This window comes from Mesoplodon densirostris, chromosome 5 (assembly GCF_025265405.1).
Source record: "Mesoplodon densirostris isolate mMesDen1 chromosome 5, mMesDen1 primary haplotype, whole genome shotgun sequence".
NCBI lineage: Eukaryota > Metazoa > Chordata > Mammalia > Artiodactyla > Ziphiidae > Mesoplodon > Mesoplodon densirostris.
Window position 1 is genome coordinate 66,456,256 of NC_082665.1, and position 21,353 is coordinate 66,477,608.

Genomic DNA, 21,353 nt, shown 5'->3' on the forward strand with positions numbered 1-21,353 from the left:
GATCGTCTAAGATATTTAGGACTTTCTTCCACTGTTAGGACTTTGGATTTGATTCTGAGTGAAATGCCTTGGTGGCTTTTGCACAGAGATGTGACATGATTTGATTTACTTTTCTACTACTGTGTTGCAAATAGACTGAAGGGGGACAAAAATGAAGGCAGGAAAAGCATTACAGGCTACATAATTTTGAGAGATGATGGTGGCTTAAACCAAGGTGGTGCCAGTGTAGGTAGTGAGAATGGTTTAATTCTGAATATTGTGTTCTGAGGATTTACTCACCATTGTATGGGGGTGGCAGAAAACAAAGTGTCAAAGATTTCTCCAGGAAGGTCGGCCTGAGCAACTGCATGGACTGAGCAGCTACTGATGCTGTTCATATTCATTGTTTTATTTAATTTCAACTACTTCCTTTTTTAAAAAAAAACGATTTAATTTTATTTATTTTTGGCTGCATTGGGTCTTCATTGCTGTGCACGGGCTTTCTATAGTTGCGGCGAATGGGGACTACATTTTTTTGTGGTGCACGGGCTTCTCATTGTGGTGGCTTCTCTTGCTGCGGAGCACGGGCTCTAGCCACGCGGGCTTCAGTAGTTGTGGCTCTTGGGCTCTAGAGAGCAGGCTCAGTAGCTGTGGCGCACAGGCTTAGTTGCTCCATGGCATGTGGGATCTTCCCAGACCAGGGCTCAAACCTGTGTCCCCTGCATTGGCCAGCAGATTTTTTTTTTTTTTTTATCCACTGTGCCACCAGGGAAGTCCCTTAACTATTTCCTTTATATTTCTTTTCCTACATTTTATTTGGTGTTGCTGTATTATTCTTTTTCAGCTTTCTGAGTTTAAGATTAATTTACCTAATCTGTGTCTTTCCCCATTTTCCCCTGATATCTACATTTATGTTTATAGATATCAGCCTAGTACTGTTTTAGCTACTTTAACTCAAGTTTTGATATTGTATTGGTTTTATTGTTATTTAGTTTTTAATATTCTCTGGTCTCCATTGTGATTATTCTTTAACTCATTCATTACTTAAAAGGGAATTTTAAAATCTCCAAATGTGTCTTTAAATAACTTTTGTTACTGATTTCTAATTTTATTACATCTTATTTAGATAACGTTGTCTGGAATATATTGATTCTGCGATGCTTGTTGGGCCTTGCTCTGTGACATACTATGCTTATTTAAAAGGACTCAATTCTCTGTCTGATGGATGCAAACCTCTCTACATGACCAATAGAGCAAATGTATTCATGTATGTGGTTCAAGTCTCATGCTCAAGCAGAGTCCTTTCATCTTTTCTTCAAAGAGCTGGGAGAAGGCAGATGAAGTAGTCAAGTCAGGCATCGTTCTCTCTTGTGTCCCATGGGGGCTCAAGTTGCCACGGGCTGAGGAGCCTGGGGGCCTGCACAGTCATAGTGGGCTTCATCGCTGGGGTTTCCAAGACCTGGGTGCTCAGAAGGGAGATACAAGGGAGCTTGGGGACCAGGTCTGGGACTTAGGTGCTGAGGTGAGGAAACGGCTCTCAGCACTCTCTAAGGGTGCGGTTCCCACAATCTGCTCACAGTTCCACAGCCCAGAGTACCCCAGATCCACTTGCTTATTGTACATGTGCTCCCCCGTTACCTCTGAAGGCAGATAACCATTCCAGAAACCTGAAATAGCTGTCTTCCTGGTGAAGAGCCCTGCACAAATCAGTCTGCAGTCTGGACCTGTCTTCTGATTCTGCAGATAGTTTTGTCCCATGGCAGGAATATGAGGTAGCTAACAGCACCAGGACTTCGGGGCTGGGGGGCCAGTGCGACAGTGTGTGCCCTGCTGCTCCAGCCGGTCTCTTTCTGTAAGACCAACTGGGTGTCAGGTGCCCCCCCTCTTTATCTCAGGCGTGAGGGTGGGCTGTTGGGTGTTGAAGATAGGCCAGATTTTTAGCTCCCTGGGCAGCAGGAGTTTCATGCTGCTGTATCAGTTCAGTATTATAGAAGGCCTTTCAGTGACCTTGACCATAAAATATCCCGTTTAAACGTACCTGTTGGAAGGCACTGTAGAATACATACAGCTCATTAAGGGTCCTCTCTACCATCTGGCTGGGCAGCCATGTGCTGGACGCTGGAAGGCTCTGGAGTGGCTCTGGACTGCTCATAAGGAAAAGAAGTGATGAGGCTGGAGGGGGGAGTTTGAAACCCTCTGGGATGGGGTGCTCAGACCAGAATGAGCCTAGTCCCCAGGGCAACTGCTCATTTCATAGCCCAGAAAACTGTATTATTTAGCTAGGACTGCTGTAACAAAGTGCCAGAGACTGGGTGGCTTAAACAACAGAAGTTTATCATCTCCCAGTTCTGGAGGCTGGAAGTCTGAGATTAAGGTGGCAGAGGGTTTGTTCCTTCTGAGGGCTGTGAGTGAAGGAGCCATTCCAGGCCTCTCTCTTTGGCTTGTAGATGGCTGTCTACTCCATGTGTCTTCACATCATCTCTCTTCTTTGTGACCAAATTGCCTCTTCTTATTAGGACACCAGTCATATTGAATAAGGGTCCACCCTAAAGGCTTCATTTCAATGTAATTACCTCTGTAGGGACCCTATCTCCAAATATGGTCACGTTTTGAGGTGTTAGGGGTTAGGACTCCAACACATGAATTTATGCAGGGGTGGGGGGACTCAGTTTAGCCCATGACAATATCCATTTCACCATGGCCTTTAATCTTCTCTAACTGAGCAATATTCATATTCTCCTCTGGTATTTTATCTTTATACGTGAAAAATATACACAGATTTTGGTTACAGAAGTGATGCCTTTAATAAATGAGTCTGCTTATTACACTTGCTGATTTATGATGAATGCCTATAAGCCCCTGTTTCTCTCTTCCTTTCAAGAACACCTATTTTCCTTTTAAGAACAGATGACCTCACCTTGGATGTTTCTTGGTTTTTTATTTGTTTGTTTGTTTTTTCCTCTAGGAGATGCACCTCCTACCCCACAGACAAAGTGCACTGACTTCCAGAATGCTGATCTTCTCCGAGGCACCAATCTCAAAGTCCACTTTCTCCTCTTCACCCCTTCTGATCCTCTCTGTGGGCAGCTCGTGGAAGAAAGTAGTGACATCCGGAACTTGGGGTTCAATGCCACTCTAGGAACCAAGCTAGTTATCCATGGATTCAGGTGGGAGCCAACCAACCAATAGGATCACCTCAGCTAAGAGCTAGAAAGTGACCATAATTCCATAGGAAGTTAGTGGGGAGCAAAAGGTCACAGGTCCCATTGCTCACCTCCTGCTGACTTTGAAGATGTCTCATAGCAGCCTGAACACACATCGTGTTGTTCTTTCTTGTTGGTCACATACGTTACTCCTCTGCTAACTGTAAATATGTGTGACCCTGGACACACTCTCCAGCTGTAAATATGTGTGACCCTGGGCAAGTCACTTTAGCACATAGAGCCTTGGTTTCCATATCTGAATAAAAGGGAAGTTGTAGAGATGGTCTCAGGGATCCTTTCCTCCCGAAGTGTGGGTTGCACGATTCACCTCAGCCAGTGAGGTTGTAGGCTTTGTGCAATCACTCAGGGGTAACATCGTGGTGTTTTTATCCAGGTTTTTTTTTTTTTTTTTTTTTTTTTTTTTTTGGTACACGGGCCTCTCACTGTTGTGGCCTCTCCCGTTGCGGAGCACAGGCTCCAGACGCGCAGGCCCAGCGGCCATGGCTCACGGACCCAGCCGCTCCGCGGCATGTGGGATCCTCCCGGACCGGGGCACGAACCCGCGTCCCCTGCATCGGCAGGCGGATTCTCAACCACTGCGCCACCAGGGAAGCCCTTATCCAGGGTTCTATCTCCTCTTCTTCTCTTCTTCCTGGGTTTCATGACCTAAGAAACTTCCACTTCCATCTCTCCCAGGGGTTAGCGTTTCTGAGGCGCTACACACTTCTTCAACTTCTCTGAGGCCCTGCAGGCCAAATTTTGTTGTAATGCATAGTCTCTGAGTCCCAATTTAATCACCACCCTTCCTTCCAACATCTTCTCTCCAAAGCCCGCTGAGAATGCCGGGAACAGAAAAAAGTTGCTGAGAGGAGAGAGGGAGAGAGCATGGTGAAAGAGTAGCCCTATGGAGCAGCTGGAGTTGGGGGGCCCGATGAAGAGGTGGACAGTGGGGCACTGCACAAAGGGTCACCATTTCCTCATCTCTGGGTTCTCTCTGCCTCTCCAGTCCCTCACTCCAGGTCCCAGCCACATCCTCCCTCAGGCATCCCTTCTCTCTCTTGTGCCGAAGTCTCTTCTCCGGCAAATCTTGCATTCAGCCACTACCCAAGGCTGAGTGTGTGCCCTCAACCCAGAGATAGCTAATGGAGCTCAAGAGCTCAGCAGCCTCACTCTGCTGCCTGCTCCCAGATGCCCCAAAGCCACGTTCCCTGGCATACACCCAGTCTGGGCTCCCCTGTCCACGCGAGCAAGCTCTGGGCCATTGAGAAAACTTCTTCCCCATTCCCAATCTCTTGGGAAAGCTCTCTGAAAATTTTCCTATTCTTCTTCTTTTCCTAGAAAAGTCCTATTATACTCTAAGTTCCAGAAGGATAAGGAATATATCATGTTTCTTTATTTCTCACAAAGCACCTAGCATACTGCCTGGCCCATTTGTTGAATGAAGGTAGGAGTGAATGAATGAATGAGTAAATGAAAACATCCTCAAGGAAAGCGCCTATACTATAGAATGAGAATTAAGATTGCAAATCTTAACTCTAATCCACAAAACTATCTTTTCTTTCCCATGAGTAACACAAGCAGGGTCAGTGCAGTGGTTTGTGTGGTCTATGCATTACACAGAGGTACCTGACTCAGGGCCGGGGGCTGAACTCTGACCTGAGCTCTGAGCCCTGGCCTCAGGCTACATCCACCTGGAACAAAGGTACTCTTTTATAATTTACACACAGGCTCCACATGTGCAGTCAGGAGCCCTAACTGCTAACTTTGAGATTATGTCCTCCTTATGCTCACAGTGTTGTAGGATTTAGTGCCCATACCCGCCCCCCCAACCCTGCTTACTTGTGACTTTTTCTCTGGGTTTGTTCTATTTATGGAAATCTCATTGTAATTTCCATGACAATGGATGCTGGCTGGGAAGATAATTTTTCTATCTTTTCTTGCCCCCCCGCCCCCGCCCCCCGTCTAGGGCTTTAGGAACAAAGCCTTCCTGGATTGATAAATTCATCAGTGCCCTTCTGCAGGCAACAGATGCTAACGTGATCGCTGTGGACTGGGTTTATGGCTCTACAGGTGTCTACTTCTCAGCCGTGGAAAATGTGGTTAAGCTGGGACTCGAGATCTCCCGTTTCCTCAGTAAACTCTTGGTAGGTGTAGAAGAGCTTAGGGTGAGTTCTGGCTGCTTACGGGGGAGCAAGGGGTCAGAAAGAAAGAAATGACATGTGAGAAGGAGCTTTAGGTGGAAGCAGAGCCACCCAGTAGTCTGTGGGTCTTCCGTTCGAATCTCAACCTAGCCGCTCACAGTGCTGACCTTGGGCAGGTTTTTGAACCTCTCTGAGCCTCCTGCTGCTCCTCTGTAAAACATGCCAGTGCATGTTACATCAGGGGTGCCAATGGCTGACTCTTCTAGGTCCTCAAGAGGAAATGGCCATGGTCATGCCTCACATACTTTGGACACCAAAGGGAAAGTGAGTGGGTTGTCCAGGTGGGGCGCCCAGGGAGAGGGCAAGTGATTAACAGGGTGAGATTCTGCACTTTTTCCCAAAGCATGTGTGGCTGGTGTGTCATGCCCAAGACCTTCTGCTTCTGACGCCTCAGGGAAAAGTGTTACCCTTGTAATGCCAGGGGCTGCTGTGATACAAATGTAACTCACTGTAAATGCCCGTTCTAGGTGCTGGGTGTGTCAGAGTCCTCAATCCACATCATTGGTGTCAGCCTGGGGGCCCACGTCGGGGGCATGGTAGGACAGTTCTACAAAGGCCAGCTGGGACGGATCACAGGTAACATTCTTCCCTGCCCATCCTCTCAGGTTTAGAGAGAGAGAGAGGGCGCGCACAAGAGAGGTCATGACCTGGAAGAGCCTTTTCTAAGGCAGGCAGAGGGAAGTGTTGGGCCTTTGTTCTTAGGATCAAGTCATCGATCACCACTGAAATTTACTTATTGTGGCCCTTTTGGATAAAATGATATTGTGTTGTTATTGCATGATCTTTAATGTCAGTGTTAGAGACTATGTATTTCTTTCTGAGCCTCAGTTTCTACAACTGTAAAATGGGTTGTCACAGCTCATCTATCCTTGGCCTACTATGGAAATCACCTGTAGACAGTTTTGTTAAATACTTGCAAAGTGCTGGGAACTTTATGCTTCAGGAGCTACCCTCAATTAATAAGGGACCAGAGCTGTGTGGTAAATACCCTGGCTTCCTGGCACTTCATTGAGACAATTCTGAGTCATGTTCTACAGCGTCCTTCAGAGGGACCCCAGTGGGATGAGACCCAAAGAGATAATCTATTCATTAAAATTTTCTTTCGTTCTCTGACTTGTTTTTCCACTCCCTCACTATGCTTTCTGTGATGCTCTCCCAAATAAGCTACTTGCACTTTATTTTATTTATTTAATTTTTTTTTTTTGGCGGTACGCGGGCCTCTCACCGTTGTGGCCTCTCCCGTTGCGGAGCACAGGCTCCGGACGCGCAGGCTCAGCGGCCATGGCTCACGGGCCCAGCCGCTCCACGACATGTAGGATCTTCCCGGACCGCGGCACGAACCCATGTCCCCCGCATCGGCAGGCAGACTCTCAACCACTGCGCCACCAGGGAAGCCCCGCTACTTGCACTTTAAATCCTTGTCTCACCGTCTGCTTTTTGGGAGGAAGAGGAAAAGGGATCCAAGCTAAGGCCTGGGGAGAGTAATATTTACTTTGCTCTGTTGTTGTAAGGACTAGAAAGTGTGAAAGTGCCCAGCACAAGGCCTGGCACATAGTAACTACTCAAAAAATTATAGCCATTTTTATTACTACCTGAGGACTAGTATTACTGACATTAATCCTTGCCAAATAGTTGGTGTTAGCAAGCACATTTCAGAGCCAGAGAAACTGGGTCATTGAGAGGTTAGAGACAACAGAGTAGAGCTTCCTGGGAAAGGTGGTCCTGAGCTAGTTCTCTCGCCCTTGGGTCCTTGTTGGGGGACTCCGATCCGAACTGGAAGGGTTGTCCATGTAGGTGTGCAGTGGGTCCATGGGGCTTCCTGTGGCTGACACGAAAGGGCCCCTGACATGTCTGTCCTTGCAGGCCTGGACCCTGCTGGACCGGAGTACACAAGAGCCAGCCTGGAGGAGCGCCTGGACCCTGGGGACGCCCTCTTTGTGGAAGCCATCCACACAGACACGGACAGTGAGCTGGGGTGGGGGAATGAGCACAGGGCAGAGGCCAGGAGGCTGGCATTTATCTGTGTGGCCCTGGGAGGAGACCCTTCCCCTCTAAGCTTCTGTTGCAGTGAGGAGTTTACCAGCATGATCTTGAAAGTCTCTTCCAGCTCTGTCATTCTCTGAAGACTGAGATGAATGATTTTATTTTTAGCCAGCAGCAGAAAGGAGGATTCTCATTTGTGGACCAAAACTGTTTGGTCATGAGTCTCACTCTGATTCAATGCTAAGCTTTGTCTGAGGTAGTACTCAGAGGGTACTTCTGCCGGGGAAAGTCTTGCTGCTTTTTCAGGGTGAACATGCCTGGCCCCAGGAAACTGGGGCATTCCACTCCTGGGGCAGGTACTCAGACCTATCAGGACTTCCCTCCTCCCCAGAGGATAAGGCCAGCCCTCAGTCTAGTGAAGAATGAGAATTGCCCCCTCCAGTAATGACAGGCACAGTCAAGAAGCCCCAGCTCTGAATCCATCATGACCAAATTAAGCTCTTCTGACCAGTGGGCACTCCTCCTCATTTCTACTCGACGTCAAACACCCACAGAGTCTGGTGCCAGGCCCCATGTTCAGTGTGTTGGATACAAGAAGAAATTACATTTGTCTCTGACCAGAAGAGTTTGCAGTTCAACTGAGAGATGGCCATGTCTCATTCCATTTGGCTAGAAGCCTTCTTTCAGCATTCAAGACTCACGGATTCAGGATTCTGGAAGAAACTCATGCAATCATATTATTCAACCCTCTTTCCCACCTCCATTTCACAGATAGGAAACCAAAGCCTATAGCCCTCTGCTTAGCTATTAAGTTAATTAAACATGCCAATTAACAAGGTTAATGCCTTATATTCCTAAATTTGCTAAACAGGTGACTCATTGGTCCCTGTTTACCTGTGCTAGGCTTCTCAGTCCCCTTCAAAGTTGGAGCCACTTCTTAAGGTGATTTTTTTTAAAAAGGCATTCCATTTATTCAGTCGGTCTTTATGATCTATGTAGCAGGCACTGAGAATACTACAGTGCACAAGGCATCAAATAAGATCCCTGCCCACGTGGAACTTACAAGCTAGTCGGCAAGCATTCGTTCACTATTTTGTTCAATAAATAAGTATTTGGCACTAACGTGTGCCAGGTACTGTGCTGGTGTTGGGGATAAAGCAGGAAAAAAGACAGGTAAAGGCCCTGCCGTGGTGGAGCTTACATACAAGCAAGCAGTCAAGATCATTCCACCCTGTGATTATGATAATGAGGGATATGGGAGAAGTGTGACTCAGCAGGGGGTTCGGGGTCTGCTTCAAATAGGATTATTGAGGAAAATCTGGCCAAGGAGGTGATATTTGAGGTGAGACTTAGTGGATGAGAATGAGCCAGCTCTGGAAAGAGTGGGGAGAAGAACACGCTAGGGGGAGAGGACAGCCAAAACGAAAGCCTTGTGGGTGGGGGCAGGCGGAAGAGCCACGTGGTTAGAGCGCAGTGAGTGCTGTGCTGAGAAAAGGGAGCAGGACCAGGCTGGACATGGCGAGGAGTTTAAATTTTATTCTATGATCAGTGAGGAGAGGGCGGCGATTTTGGATTTCCTTAAAAGAATACGCTGGCTGCTGGGCAGAGAATGGACTGCCAGGGGACAGTAAGGGAAGGCTCACTGGAGGGTGTTTGCAGTGCTGGCCTGGGTGAGGGGGACAATAGTGGCATGGGCGAAGGTGGTGGCAGTAGAGACGGAGAGAAGTAGAAAGACTCAAGATATACTTTGGAGGTAGAGCTGACCCGACAGATGATGGGAGAGGATGAATTCTAGGTCATCACTTAAGCCCTGGATAGATGACGTTAAGCAAGTTGCTTAACAACTTGCTCAGTTGCTTACAACTCTGATAGATAATATGAAGGAGAAAATCAGGGTCTTTGGCAGCTGAGTCTGACCAAGTCTGAGGGGTCAGATATAGTCACAATGATGAGATGCAGGCTACAGCCTCTCAAACTCATCTCTTTGTAGCCAGATTATATTTCTGCTCAGTCATGAAAGCACAAAAATATGTGGGAGACTGGAAATGCGGTCCCCCACACACATATCTGAACTATCACTTGAAGCAAAATAGAAACTATTCAACAAGGAAATTTACCAAGCTTATTATAACATTTACTGATTCATAAAAACTTATATTAAGGGATATTTTTCTTGATTTTATTAGGCAAATATGAGTATCTTCTTATAAATTTATTCTTAGCTTCCTTTCAGCACGGCAAAACCTGTTTAGAAAACCATCAGAGGGCTAGTTCTGTAGTCTCCCAGCACTTAGGAATGAAGTGGGCACAGAGAGGGGGTGGGCCCCCAAGGTCAGACCTCAGGCTCTGCTGCTGGTGGACCCTGCTATGGGACCTGGAAAATAGGCCCCTGCAGTAAGAGGTTAACGGGGTTCTGCGTCCTTGCAGATTTGGGTATTCGGATTCCTGTTGGACATGTGGACTACTTCGTCAACGGAGGCCAAGACCAACCCGGCTGTCCCACCTCCATTTATGCAGGTCAGAAAGCCAGAGAGAGTTGGTGTGTGGCTGCCCCAGAGACTGGAATTTACCAACAGGCTTCGTGTTGAGTCAGCCAGTATGGGCCATAGGGGGTCTTCCTTACAGTGTCCTTTGCTGTGTCCCATCAAGCTTACTCAGCACTTATTAAATGGATGTCTCTGGAGCCCAGGAAGTCTAGGGGAGGAGTGCCTGAAATTAAAAGCCTGCTCCATATTTAGGCTCCGTCCCCACTTCTGAGGCCCTGTTGTAATCCAACGTCACTCAAGCCAATAACCTCTCTTCTTCCTGGACCCCACTTTGTGGCAGAGTCCACAGTAGCTACATCCTCTGCAGAGCCTCGTTGTGGCAGAAGCAGACTGATGCGCCCAAAGCTAGTTAGCTGAAGGATCAATTCAGTGCATGACCATTTCCCCAAACTAACTAAATTTAAGTTCTCTAAAATTGCTTTCAAGATAATCTTCTTGAACACGTTCAGTGAATATACATTTCTTCTCTTCTAAATTTATTCTTCCAGAATGTTCTTTTGGATATCTTAATTGAATATATTCTTAGCATAATTTTAAATTTATCAAAAGCTAAGCGTTAAGGATTGTGCAGTCTTCTTATATTCTTATGAATATAGCCAACCTATCAACATTTCATATGGGAATTTTATTTTGATTTCTGATTACTATGTTTTTAACCTTTTCCTGCTTTACCAAAATTTTAACATTTTAAGGATTCTTTTGACAACTGTGTTGAGTAACCACTAATCCAAACTTACCAACTTTACTGATTTTCCAAAAACATGTTTCTTTTAACAATTCATAAATTTTTCAGCAATTCTGATCAGATGGGATGGTTTGATTTTAATGGCTTTTAAATTTTTCTTTGGCATTTTAATTGGCCACTTTTTCTTTTCTTCATGACACAATCTGAGAAGGGTTTAGTTTGTGTCTCCCAGCTCCCTGTTGTAGCTAGAAGGAGGTTGGCCATAGACAGTGTCCCAACTCTGGGGGAAAGGAAAGTCAGCAAGCAGCTCAGACTTGGTTCTGGTCCCAGAGAGGGGGTCCCAAGGTGAAAGAAGAGTCTGAAGACCCTAAACCCTGGAGTTATGGCTCTTTATAGACCTCTTAGCCCCAGAAAATTCATTCAGTGTGAATTATTACAAATTTTAAAATAATCAACAAAAGGGGGAAAGTGGGGGTGGGTGGTGGTGGTGGTGGTGTGATGAACTGGGAGATTGGGATAGACATATATACACTAATATGTATAAAATAGATAACTAATAAGAACCTGCTGTATAAAAATAAAATAAAATAAAATTCAATAAAATAGTCAACAACAACAATAACCAGAAAACCAAGTGTCTGTTATGTTGGGACATTTGGCAAATTCAGTGTATCAGTTACTTGGTGAGGTGAACCTCAACACACTGGCTTTCTTTTTTTTTTTTTAGGTTGGTTCCAATTTTTATTATTGTTGTTAATAATAACACAGTGAATGTGCTTACACACCAACCTTTCCCCTTTCTTTTTTTTTAACATCTTTATTGGAGTATAATTGCTTTACAATGTTGTGTTAGTTTCTGCTGTATAGCAAAGTGAATCACCTATATGTATACATATATACACATATCCCCTCCTTCTTGCATCTCCCTCCCACCCTCCCTATCCCTCCCGCTAGGTGGTCACAAAGCACCGAGCTGATTTCCCTGGGTGATGTAGCTGCTTCCCACTAACTATCTATTATACATTTGGTAGTGTATATATGTCCATGCCACTCTCTCACTTCATCCAGGCTTACCCTTTCCCCTCCCCATGTCCTCAAGTCCATTCTCTACGTCTGCGTCTTTATTCCTGTCCTGCCCCTAGGTTCATTAGAACCTTTTTTTTTCTTTTTAGAATCCATATATATATGTTAGCATATGGTATTTGTTTTTCTCTTTCTGACTTACTTCACTCTGTATGACAGACTCCAGGTCCATCCACCTCACTACAAATAACTCAATTTTTGTTTCTTTTAATGGCTGAGTAATATTCCATTGTATATGTGTGCCACATCTTCTTTATCCATTCATCTGTTGATGGACAAGTAGGTTGCTTCCATGTCCTGGCTATTGTAAATAGAGCTGCAATGAACATTGTGGTACATGACTCTTTTTGAATTATGGTTTTCTCAGGGTATATGCCCAGTAGTGGGATTGCTGGCTCATATGGTAGTTCTGTTTTTAGTTTTTTAAGGAACCTCCATACTGTTCTCCATAGTGGCTGTATCAATTTACATTCCCACCAGAAGTGCAAGAGGGTTCTCTTTTCTCCACAGCCTCTCCAGCATTTATTGTTTGCAGATTTTTAGATGATGGCCATTCTGACTGGTGTGAGGTGATACCTCACTATAGTTTTGATTAGCATTTCTTTAATGATTAGTGGTGTTGAGCATCCTTTCATGTGTTTGTTGGCAATCTGTATATCTACTTTGGAGAAATATCTACTTAGGTCTTCTGCCCATTTTTGGAATGGGTTTTTTGTTTTTTTGATATTGAGCTGCATGTGCTGATTGTGTATTTTGGAGATCAATCCTTTGTCAGTCGCTACATTTGCAAATATTTTCTCCCATTCTGAGAGTTCTCTTTTCCCCTTGTTTATGGTTTCCTTTGCTGTGCAAAAGCTTTGAAGTTTCATTAGGTCCCATTTGTTTATATTTCCATTTCTCTAGGAGATGGGTCAAAAAGGATCTTGCTGTGATTTATGTCATAGTGTGTTCTGCCTATGTTTTCCCCAAAGAGTTTTATAGTGTCTGGCCTTATATTTAGGTCTTTAATCCATTTTGAGTATTTTTGTGTATGGTTTTAGGGAGTGTTCTAATTTCATTCTTTTACATGTAGCTCTCCAGTTTTCCCAGCACCACTTATTGAAGAGGCTGTCTTTTCTCCATTGTATATTCTTGTCTCCTTTATCAAAAACAAGGTGACCATATGTGCATGGGTTTATCTCTGGGCTTTCTATCCTGTACCATTGATCTATATTTCTGTTTTTGTGCCACTACCATACTGTCTTGATTACTGTAGCTTTGTAGTATAGTCTGAAATCAGGGAGCCTGATTCCTCCAGCTCCATTTTTCTTTCTCAAGATTGCTTTGGCTATTCAGGGTCTTTTGTGCTTCCGTAAAAATTGTGAAATTTTTTGTTCTAGTTCTGTGTAAAATGCCATTGATAGTTTGATAGGGATTGCTTTGAATCTGTAGATTGCTTTGGGAAGTATAGTCATTTACACAATGTTCATTCTTCCAATCCAAGAACATGGTATATCTCTCCATCTGTTTGTATCATCTTTAATTTCTTTCATCAGTGTCTTATAGTTTTCTGCATACAGGTCTTTTGTCTCCTTAGTTAGGTTTATTCCTAGGTATTTTATTCTTTGTGTTGCAATGGTAAATGGGAGTGTTTCCTTAATTTCTCTTTCAGATTTTTCATCATTAGTGTATAGAAATGCCAGAGATTTCTGTGCATTAATTTTGTATCCTGCTACTTTACCAAATTCATTGATTAGCTCTACTAGTTTTCTGGTAGCATCTTTAGGACTCTCTATGTATAGTATCATGTCATCTACAAATAGTGACAGTTTTATTTCTTCTTTTCCAATTTGGATTCCTTTTATTTCTTTTTCTTCTCTGATTGCTGTGGCTAAAACTTCCAAAATTATGGTGAATAATAGTGGTGAGAGTGGGAAAACTTGTCTTGTTCCTGATCTTACAGGAAATGGTTTCAGTTTTTCACCCTTGAGGACGATGTTGGCTGTGGGTTTGTCATATATGGCCTTTATTATGTTGAGGTAAGTTCCCTCTATGCCTAGTTCCTGGAGAATTTTTATCATAAATGGGTGTTGAATTTTGTGGAAAGCTTTTTCTGCATATATTGAGATTATCATAGGTTTTATCCTTCAATTTGTTAATATAGTGTATCACATTGGTTGATTTGCATATACTGAAGAATCCTTGCATTCCTGGGATAAATCCCACTTGTTCATGGTGTATGATCCTTTTAAGGTGCTGTTGGATTCTGTTTGCAAGTATTTTGTTGAGGATTTTTGCATCTATGTTCATCAGTGATATTGGTCTGTAGTTTTTTTTGTGACATCTTTGTCTGATTTTGGTATAAGGGTGATGGTGGCCTTGTAGAATGAGTTTTGGAGTGTTCCTCCCTCTGCTATATTTTGGAAGAGTTTGAGAAGGATAGGTGTTAGCTCTTCTCTAAATGTTTCATAGAATTCACCTGTGAAGCTATCTGGTCCTGGGCTTTTGTTTGTTGGAAGATTTTTAATCACAGTTTCAATTTCAGTGCTTGTCATTGGTCTGTTTATATTTTCTATTTCTTCCTGGTTCAGTCTCGGAAGATTGTGCTTTTCTAAGAATTTGTCCAGGGCCTCCCTGGTGGCGCAAGTGGTTGAGAGTCCGCCTGCCGATGCAGGGGATACGGGTTCGTGCCCCGGTCTGGGAGGATCCCATATGCCGCGGAGCGGCTGGGCCCGTGAGCCATGGCCGCTGAGCCTGCGCGTCCGGAGCCTGCGCGTCCGGAGCCTGTGCTCCGCGACGGGGGAGGCCACAACAGTGAGAGGCCCGCATACCGCAAAAAAAAAAAAAAAAAAAAAAAGAATTTGTCCATTTCTTCCTGGTTGTCCATTTTATTGGCATATAGTTGTGTGTAGTAATCCCTCATGATTCTTTGTATTTCTGCAGTGTCAGTTGTTACTTTTCCTTTTTCATTTCTAATTCTATTGATTTGAGTCTTCTCCCTTTTTTTCTTGATGAGTCTGGCTAATGGTTTATCAATTTTGTTTATCTTCTCAAAGAACCAGCTTTTAGTTTTATTGATCTTCGCCATTGTTTCCTTCATTTCTTTTTCATTTATTTCTGATCTGATCTTTCTGATTTCTTTCCTTCTGCTAACTTTGGGTTTTTTTGTTCTTCTTTCTCTAATTGCTTTAGGTGTAAGGTTAGGATGTTAATTTGAGATTTTTCTTGTTTCCTGAGGTAGGATTGTATTGCTATAAACTTCCCTCTTAGAACTGCTTTTGCTGCATCCCATAGGTTTTGGATCATCGTGTTTTCATTGTCATTCGTTTCTAGGTATTTTTTGATTTCCTCTTTGATTTCTTCGGTGGTCTCTTGGTTAGTCAGTAGCATATTGTTTAGCCTCCATGTGTTTGTATTTTTTACATTTTTTTCCCCTGTAATTGATATCTGGTCTCATAGCATTGTGATTGGAAAAGATACTTGATACAATTTCAATTTTCTTAAATTTACCAAGGCTTGATTTGTGACCCAAGATATGATCTATCCTGGAGAATGTTCCATGAGCACGTGTGAAGAAAGTGTTTTCTGTTGTATTTGGATGGAATGTCCTATAAATATCAATTAAGTCCATCTTGTTTAATGTGTCATTTAAAGCTTGTATTTCCTTATTTATTTTTATTTTGGATGATCTGTCCATTGGTGAAAGTGGGTTGTTAAAGTCCCCTGCTATAATTGTGTTACTGTCAGTTTCCCCTTTTATGGCTGTTAGCGTTTGCCTTATGTATTGAGGTGCTCCTATGTTGGGTGCATAAGTATTTACAATTGTTATATCTTCTTCTTGGATCAATCCCTTGATCATTATGTAATGTCTTTCTTTGTCTCTTGTAATAGGCTTTATTTTAAAGTCAATTTTGTCTGATGAGCATTGCTACTCCAGCTTTCTTTTGATTTCCATTTGCATGAGATATCTTTTTCCAACCCCTCACTTTCAGTCTGTATGTGTCCCCAGGTCTGAAGTGGGTCTCTTGTAGACAGCATATATACAGGTCTTGTTTTTGTATCCATTCAGCCAGTCTGTGTCTTTTGGTGGGAGCATTTAATCCATTTACATTTAAGGTAATTATTGATATGTATGTTCCCATTACCATTTTCTTAATTGTTTTGGGTTTGTTATTATAGGTCTTTTCCTTCTCTTGTGTTTCCTGTCTAGAGAAGTTCCTTTAGCATTTGTTGTAGAGCTGGTTTGGTGGTGCTGAATTCTCTTAACTTTTGTTTGTCTGTAAAGATTTTAATTTCTCCATTGAATCTGAATGAGATCCTTGCTGGGTAGAGTAATCTTGGTTGTAGGTTTTTCCCTTTCATCACTTTACATATGTCCTGCCACTCCCTTCTGGCTTTCAGAGTTTCTACTGACAGATCAGCTGTTAACCTTATGGGGATTCCCTTGTATGTTATTTGTTGCTTTTCCCTTGCTGCTTTTAATATTTTTTCTTTGTATTTAATTTTTGATGATTTGATTAATATGTGTCTTGGCGTGTTTCTCCTTGGATTTATCCTGTATGTGACTCTCTGCACTTCCTAGACTTAACTATTTTCTTTCTCATATTAGGGAAGTTTTCAACTATAATCTCTTCAAATATTTTCTCAGACCCTTTTTTTTTTTTTTTTTTTTGTCTTCTTCTTCTGGGACCCCTATCATTCGAATGTTGGCTCATTTAATGTTGTCCCAGATGTCTCTGAGACTGTCCTCAATTCTTTTCATTATTTTTTCTTTATTAGGCTCTGTGGTAGTTATTTCCACTATTTTATCTTTCAGGTCCCTTATCCATTCTTCTGCCTCAGTTATTCTTCTATTGATTCCTTCTAGAGAATTTTAAATTTCATTTATTGTGTTGTTCATTATTGTTTGTTTGCTCTTTAGTTCTTGTTCCTTGTTAAATGTTTCTTGTATTTTCTGCATTCTATTTCCAAGATTTTGGATCTTCTTTACGATCATTACTCTGAATTCTTTTTCAGGTAGACTGCCTATTTCCTCTTCATTTGTTTTGTCTGGTGGGTTTTTACCTTGCTCCTTCATCTGCTGCATATACTTCTGTTTTCTCATTTTGTTTAACTTACTGTGTTTGGGGTCTCCTTTTTGCAGGCTGCAGGTTCATAGTTCCTGCTGGTTTTGGTGTGTATGTGCAGTGGGTGAGGTTGGTCCAGTGGCTTGTGTAGGCTTCCTGGTGGAGGGGACCGGTGCCCGTGTTCTGGTGGGTGGGGCTGGATCTTGTCTTTCTGGTGGGAAAGGCTGTGTACGGTGGTGTGTTTTGGGGTGTCTGTGAACTTAGTATGATCTTAGGCAGCCTCTCTGCTAATGGGTTGGGTTTTGCTCCTGTCTTACTAGTTGTTTGGCATGGGGCGTCCAGCACTGGAGCTTGCTGGATGCCCTATGCCATGCCCAGCTCTGTTGGGTGGAGCTGGGTCTTAGCATTGAGACGGAGATTTCTTGGAGAGTTCTTGACTATTGATGTTATGTGGGGCCAGGAGTTCTCTGGTGGTCCAGTGTCCTGAACTCAGCTCTCCCGCCTCAGAGGCTCAGACCTGACACCAGGCTGGAGCACCAAGACCCTGTCAGCCACACGCCTCAGAAGAAAAGGGAGAAAAAAAGAAAGGAAGGGGCCTCCCTGGTGGCGCAGTGGTTGAGAGTCCGCCTGCCGATGCAGGGGATACGGGTTCGTGCCCCGGTCTGGGAGGATCCCATATGCCGCGGAGCGGCTGGGCCCGTGAGCCATGGCCGCTGGACCTGCGCGTCCGGAGCCTGTGCTCTGCAACGGGAGAGGCCACAACAGTGAGAGGCCCGCATACCGCAAAAAAAAAAAAAAAAAAAAAAAAAAAAAAGAAAGGAAGAAAAAATAATAAAATAAAAAATATATATTTTTAAAAAGTAATAATAAAATAATAATAATAATAAAAACAAGAGAGCAACCAAACCAATAAACAAATCCACCAATGATAACAAGTGCTAAAATCTATACTAAGATAAATATAAAAATTAGAAACAAATCAGTCACAGGCAGCAAACCCCAAGTCTACAGTTGCTCCCAAAGTCCACCGCCTCAATTTTGTTTTGATTCGTTGTCTATTCAGGTATTCCACAGATGTAGGGAACCTCAGGTTGATTGTGGGGATTTAATCTTCTGCTGCTGAGGCTGCATGGAGAAATTTCCCTTTCTGTTTGCACAGCTCCTGGAGTTCAGCTTTGGTTTTGGCCCCGCCTCTGCATGTAGGTCGCCCTCAGGCATCTGTTCCCCGCCCAGACTGGAGGGGGTTAAAGCAGCGGCTGATTAGGGGGCTCTGGCTGTCTCATGCTGGGGGGAGGGAGTGGTACAGTAGTTATAATTGGAACGCAGGGTGAGCCTGTAGCAGCAGAGGCCACTGTGACATTGCAACAGCCTGAGGTGCACCATGTGTTCTCCTGGGGAACTTGTCCCTGGATCACGGGACCCTGGCAGTGGTGGCTGCCCAGGCTCCCTGGAGGGGAGGTGTGGATAGTGACGTGTGCTTGCACACAGCAGCAGCCTTAGCGTCTCATGCCCAGCTCCGGGGTCTGTGCTGATAGGCGAGGCTCGCGCCCATTTCTGGAGCTCGTTTAAGCGGTGCTCTGAATTCCCTCTCCTTGGACACCTGAAACAATGGTCTCTTGCCTCTTAGGCAGTTCCAGACTTCTTCCCGGACTCCCTCCCGGCTAACTGTGGCGTACTAGCCCCTTCGGGCTGTGTTCGTGCAGCCAACCCCAGTCCTCTCCCTGGGATCCGACCTAAGCCTGAGCCTCCGCTCCCAGTCCCCACCGGTCCCGGTGGGTGAGCAGACAAGCCTCTCGGGCTGGTGAGTGCTGGTCGGCACCGATCCTCTGTGCGGAAATCTCTCCACTCTGCCCTTCGCACCCCTGTTGCTGCGCTCTCCTCTGTGGCTCCGAAGCTTCCCCTCCCGCCACCCTCCGTCTCCTCCAGTGAAGGGGCTTCTTAGTGTGTGGAAACCCTTCTTCCTTCACAGCTCCCTTCCCAAGGGGCAGGTTCTGTCCCTATTCTTTTGTCTCTGTTTTTTCTTTTTTCTTTTGCCCTACCCAGGTACGTGGGGAGTTTCTTGCCTTTTGGGAAGTCTGAGGTCTTCTGCCAGCGTTCAGTAGGTGTTCTACAGGAGTTGTTCCACATGTAGATGTATTTTTGATGTATTTGTGGGGAGGAAGTTGATCTCCATGTCTTACTCTGCCATCTTGAAGGTCTAACGCATTGGCTTTCATAGATGGACTGAACTGCGGGGGACTCCCTTGATTGTTTTGTTGCTGGGTTGTGTATAATGAGGTTGTAAAAAATTGGTTGTGTGGGTGATGCTGAAGAAGGTAAAAATGTGCAGACAGATATCCGTTTTGAGAGGGAGGGTCGGGATCGCCAGCTCTCTGTATGCTCCCATTTTCTGAGAGTTTTTATGATCGTGGAAGAATGGGTGTGTATGTAAACAATTTTCTTGGTAAATTAACTAAGTTATCCAGGAAAATTAAAAAGAAAAGTGAGAGTGTAGTAACCATGTTCATTAATATTTTTAAAATGTGGCTCCAGGGACATCCCATGTATTTATAGCTTGTTGGAGTATAAAATTCAATAGAATTACAGTTAAGTAGCATGGAGGGAGTTTCCATTTGTCTTGAACTGAAACCTTCGTTGTGTTCTTTTTGCCCTGTTCAGGCTACAGTTATCTGATCTGTGATCACATGAGGGCTGTGCACCTCTACATCAGCGCCCTGGAGAATTCCTGTCCATTGATGGCCTTTCCTTGTACCAGCTACAAGGTCTTCCTTGCTGGACACTGTCTGGATTGTTTCAACCCTTTTCTGCTTTCCTGTCCAAGGATCGGTAAATGCTACCCCTTTGGCTTCCTTTGACAGTTTGGGGACAGTTCAAGTCTTGTCACCTCTTTAAGTCCTGATCTCCTATGGTCAAGAGGTCTTCCCGAGCAGGGTAAAGAAAACTTAAGCAATGAGTTGTTCAGCCTGTCCTTACCTGGAAGGTGGTGTTTAGCTCTCTGCGTCCCACCCCTCACCCTCTATACCGCTGCCTGATGCCATACTGGCTCTGCACACAACCCTCACACACACGCACGGGCACTGGCATGTAAGTCCAGCCTCAGGATACTCTCCAGAAGTACTGGTATAGTCCAGATTGCCTGTACCCACCCTCAGACCTGATGCTCACCATAGGTCTTCCTCGCTAGGTCAGCCATTCTCCAATTCCTCATAGGCTGTAAATCGAAGTCTTTTGGGGGAATCCCCAAGGCTGGCACGCTGTGCCCACCTTAGAGGTTTGAGACCACATGCCAGCTGGAGGGGTTCCTAACTGCCGAGTGGCCTGGGCACACTCCTGGATGATCCAGGCCAGTCTGGAGAGAAGGGCTCAGGAAGGCTGAGGCTCCAGCCTCAACTCACCCTGTGCAGATCATGGCTGTGAATATCCTGGGGTCATCCAGTGTGGAGGGCTCCAGGAAAACGCCTGGGTAGGGTAAATGGGTCCTCCCCCTCCCTCACTCTCCCACTTCCCACTCCTGGCTGCCACTCAGAACCGCAGCAGCCTGCCATTGCTTATAGAAATGAATATCAGCTTGACAAAATGTTAAAGTAGGGGTGGTTTCCCATAATAAAGTGAATCAATATTACTTCTTACTCATCGGGCATATGTCACTGTTTCCCACAGATGTGATGGACCAGATGGTTTAATAGCCACTTCACACTGCCCCGCCTCATCTCTCGCTAGACTTTCCCTTTTTTCCAAACACCACAGGGATGCTAACTACTCATACTGCCAAGAGTATTTCATGTTTCCTCACCCTGTGTCCCTTTGCCCAGACTGCACTTTCTGCCTGGAATGCCCTTCTCTGACTTGTCAATACTATTCTTCAGCTCAAACACCTCCCTGTGCTCCAGTGCACAGGATACAAATGCCATTAAAACAACTGTCATATAGATTGTTTTGCAAGTTGAAGACATCATTTCAAATTTCTTATACATACTTCCTGGGAATGGACCAGATAATCTGCGGAATGTATTTGTTGTCTACCGGTATGTTTATTCCCATCTGGATGGGGTTGCTTGTATCCCAGGACTCACCGCAGGGCGTGGCACATCATGAGTATACAGTGGAGTTGTCTGTGGAATAAATGGGTGCATGAATTAATCGATACATGGCTGGGTGCTGTGGAGCCCTGAAATGGCCTCCTCAGGGCTCTGCTGTCTTTGCTTCTCTATCTCCAGGGCTGGTGGAAGAAGGTGGTGTTAAGATAGAGCCACTTCCCAAGGAAGTGAAGGTCTACCTCCTGACCACTTCCACGGCTCCATATTGCGGTGAGTGCGGGCAAATGAGCTGCTCAGCTCTGCCAGTGTGCTGTCCAGCTGAGTCCAGGGCTCCGTCTTGGGCTGTGCCCAGCCCAGCATGGTAGCTGAAGTGGGAGATGAAGAACTGGGGCAAAAATGTCATGGGAAGGGAGAGGTGGGGGTCAGCAGCTACTGGTCTTAGATAGAACCAAAACTTTTCAGAGCTAGCCCAAACCACTGCTCTATGGATGAGAACTTGGCAGCATCTTACCTTACGTCGGTACACTGGTCCTCCTTCCTCCCCACCATGGAAACCTGCCTTCCAGTGTAGGTTCTCTCTGGAGTGGTATT

The 21,353-nt window shown here is 44.7% G+C and overlaps 1 protein-coding gene across 2 annotated transcripts in view; it reads left to right on the forward strand.

Annotated features, from left to right (window-relative positions):
* PLA1A (phospholipase A1 member A) overlaps window positions 1–21,353 on the forward strand; it is a 34,465-nt gene that overhangs the window by 5,332 nt on the left and 7,780 nt on the right. The window contains exons 2-8 of one of the 2 annotated variants that reach the window (XM_060099897.1): window positions 2,945–3,146; window positions 5,149–5,326; window positions 5,851–5,959; window positions 7,247–7,348; window positions 9,794–9,883; window positions 19,384–19,551; window positions 20,943–21,032. In XM_060099897.1, the coding sequence (XP_059955880.1) occupies window positions 2,945–3,146; window positions 5,149–5,326; window positions 5,851–5,959; window positions 7,247–7,348; window positions 9,794–9,883; window positions 19,384–19,551; window positions 20,943–21,032 (939 nt within the window). The remainder of the gene's footprint in view (window positions 1–2,944; window positions 3,147–5,148; window positions 5,327–5,850; window positions 5,960–7,246; window positions 7,349–9,793; window positions 9,884–19,383; window positions 19,552–20,942; window positions 21,033–21,353) is intronic. The other variant, XM_060099898.1, reaches the window with a different exon arrangement.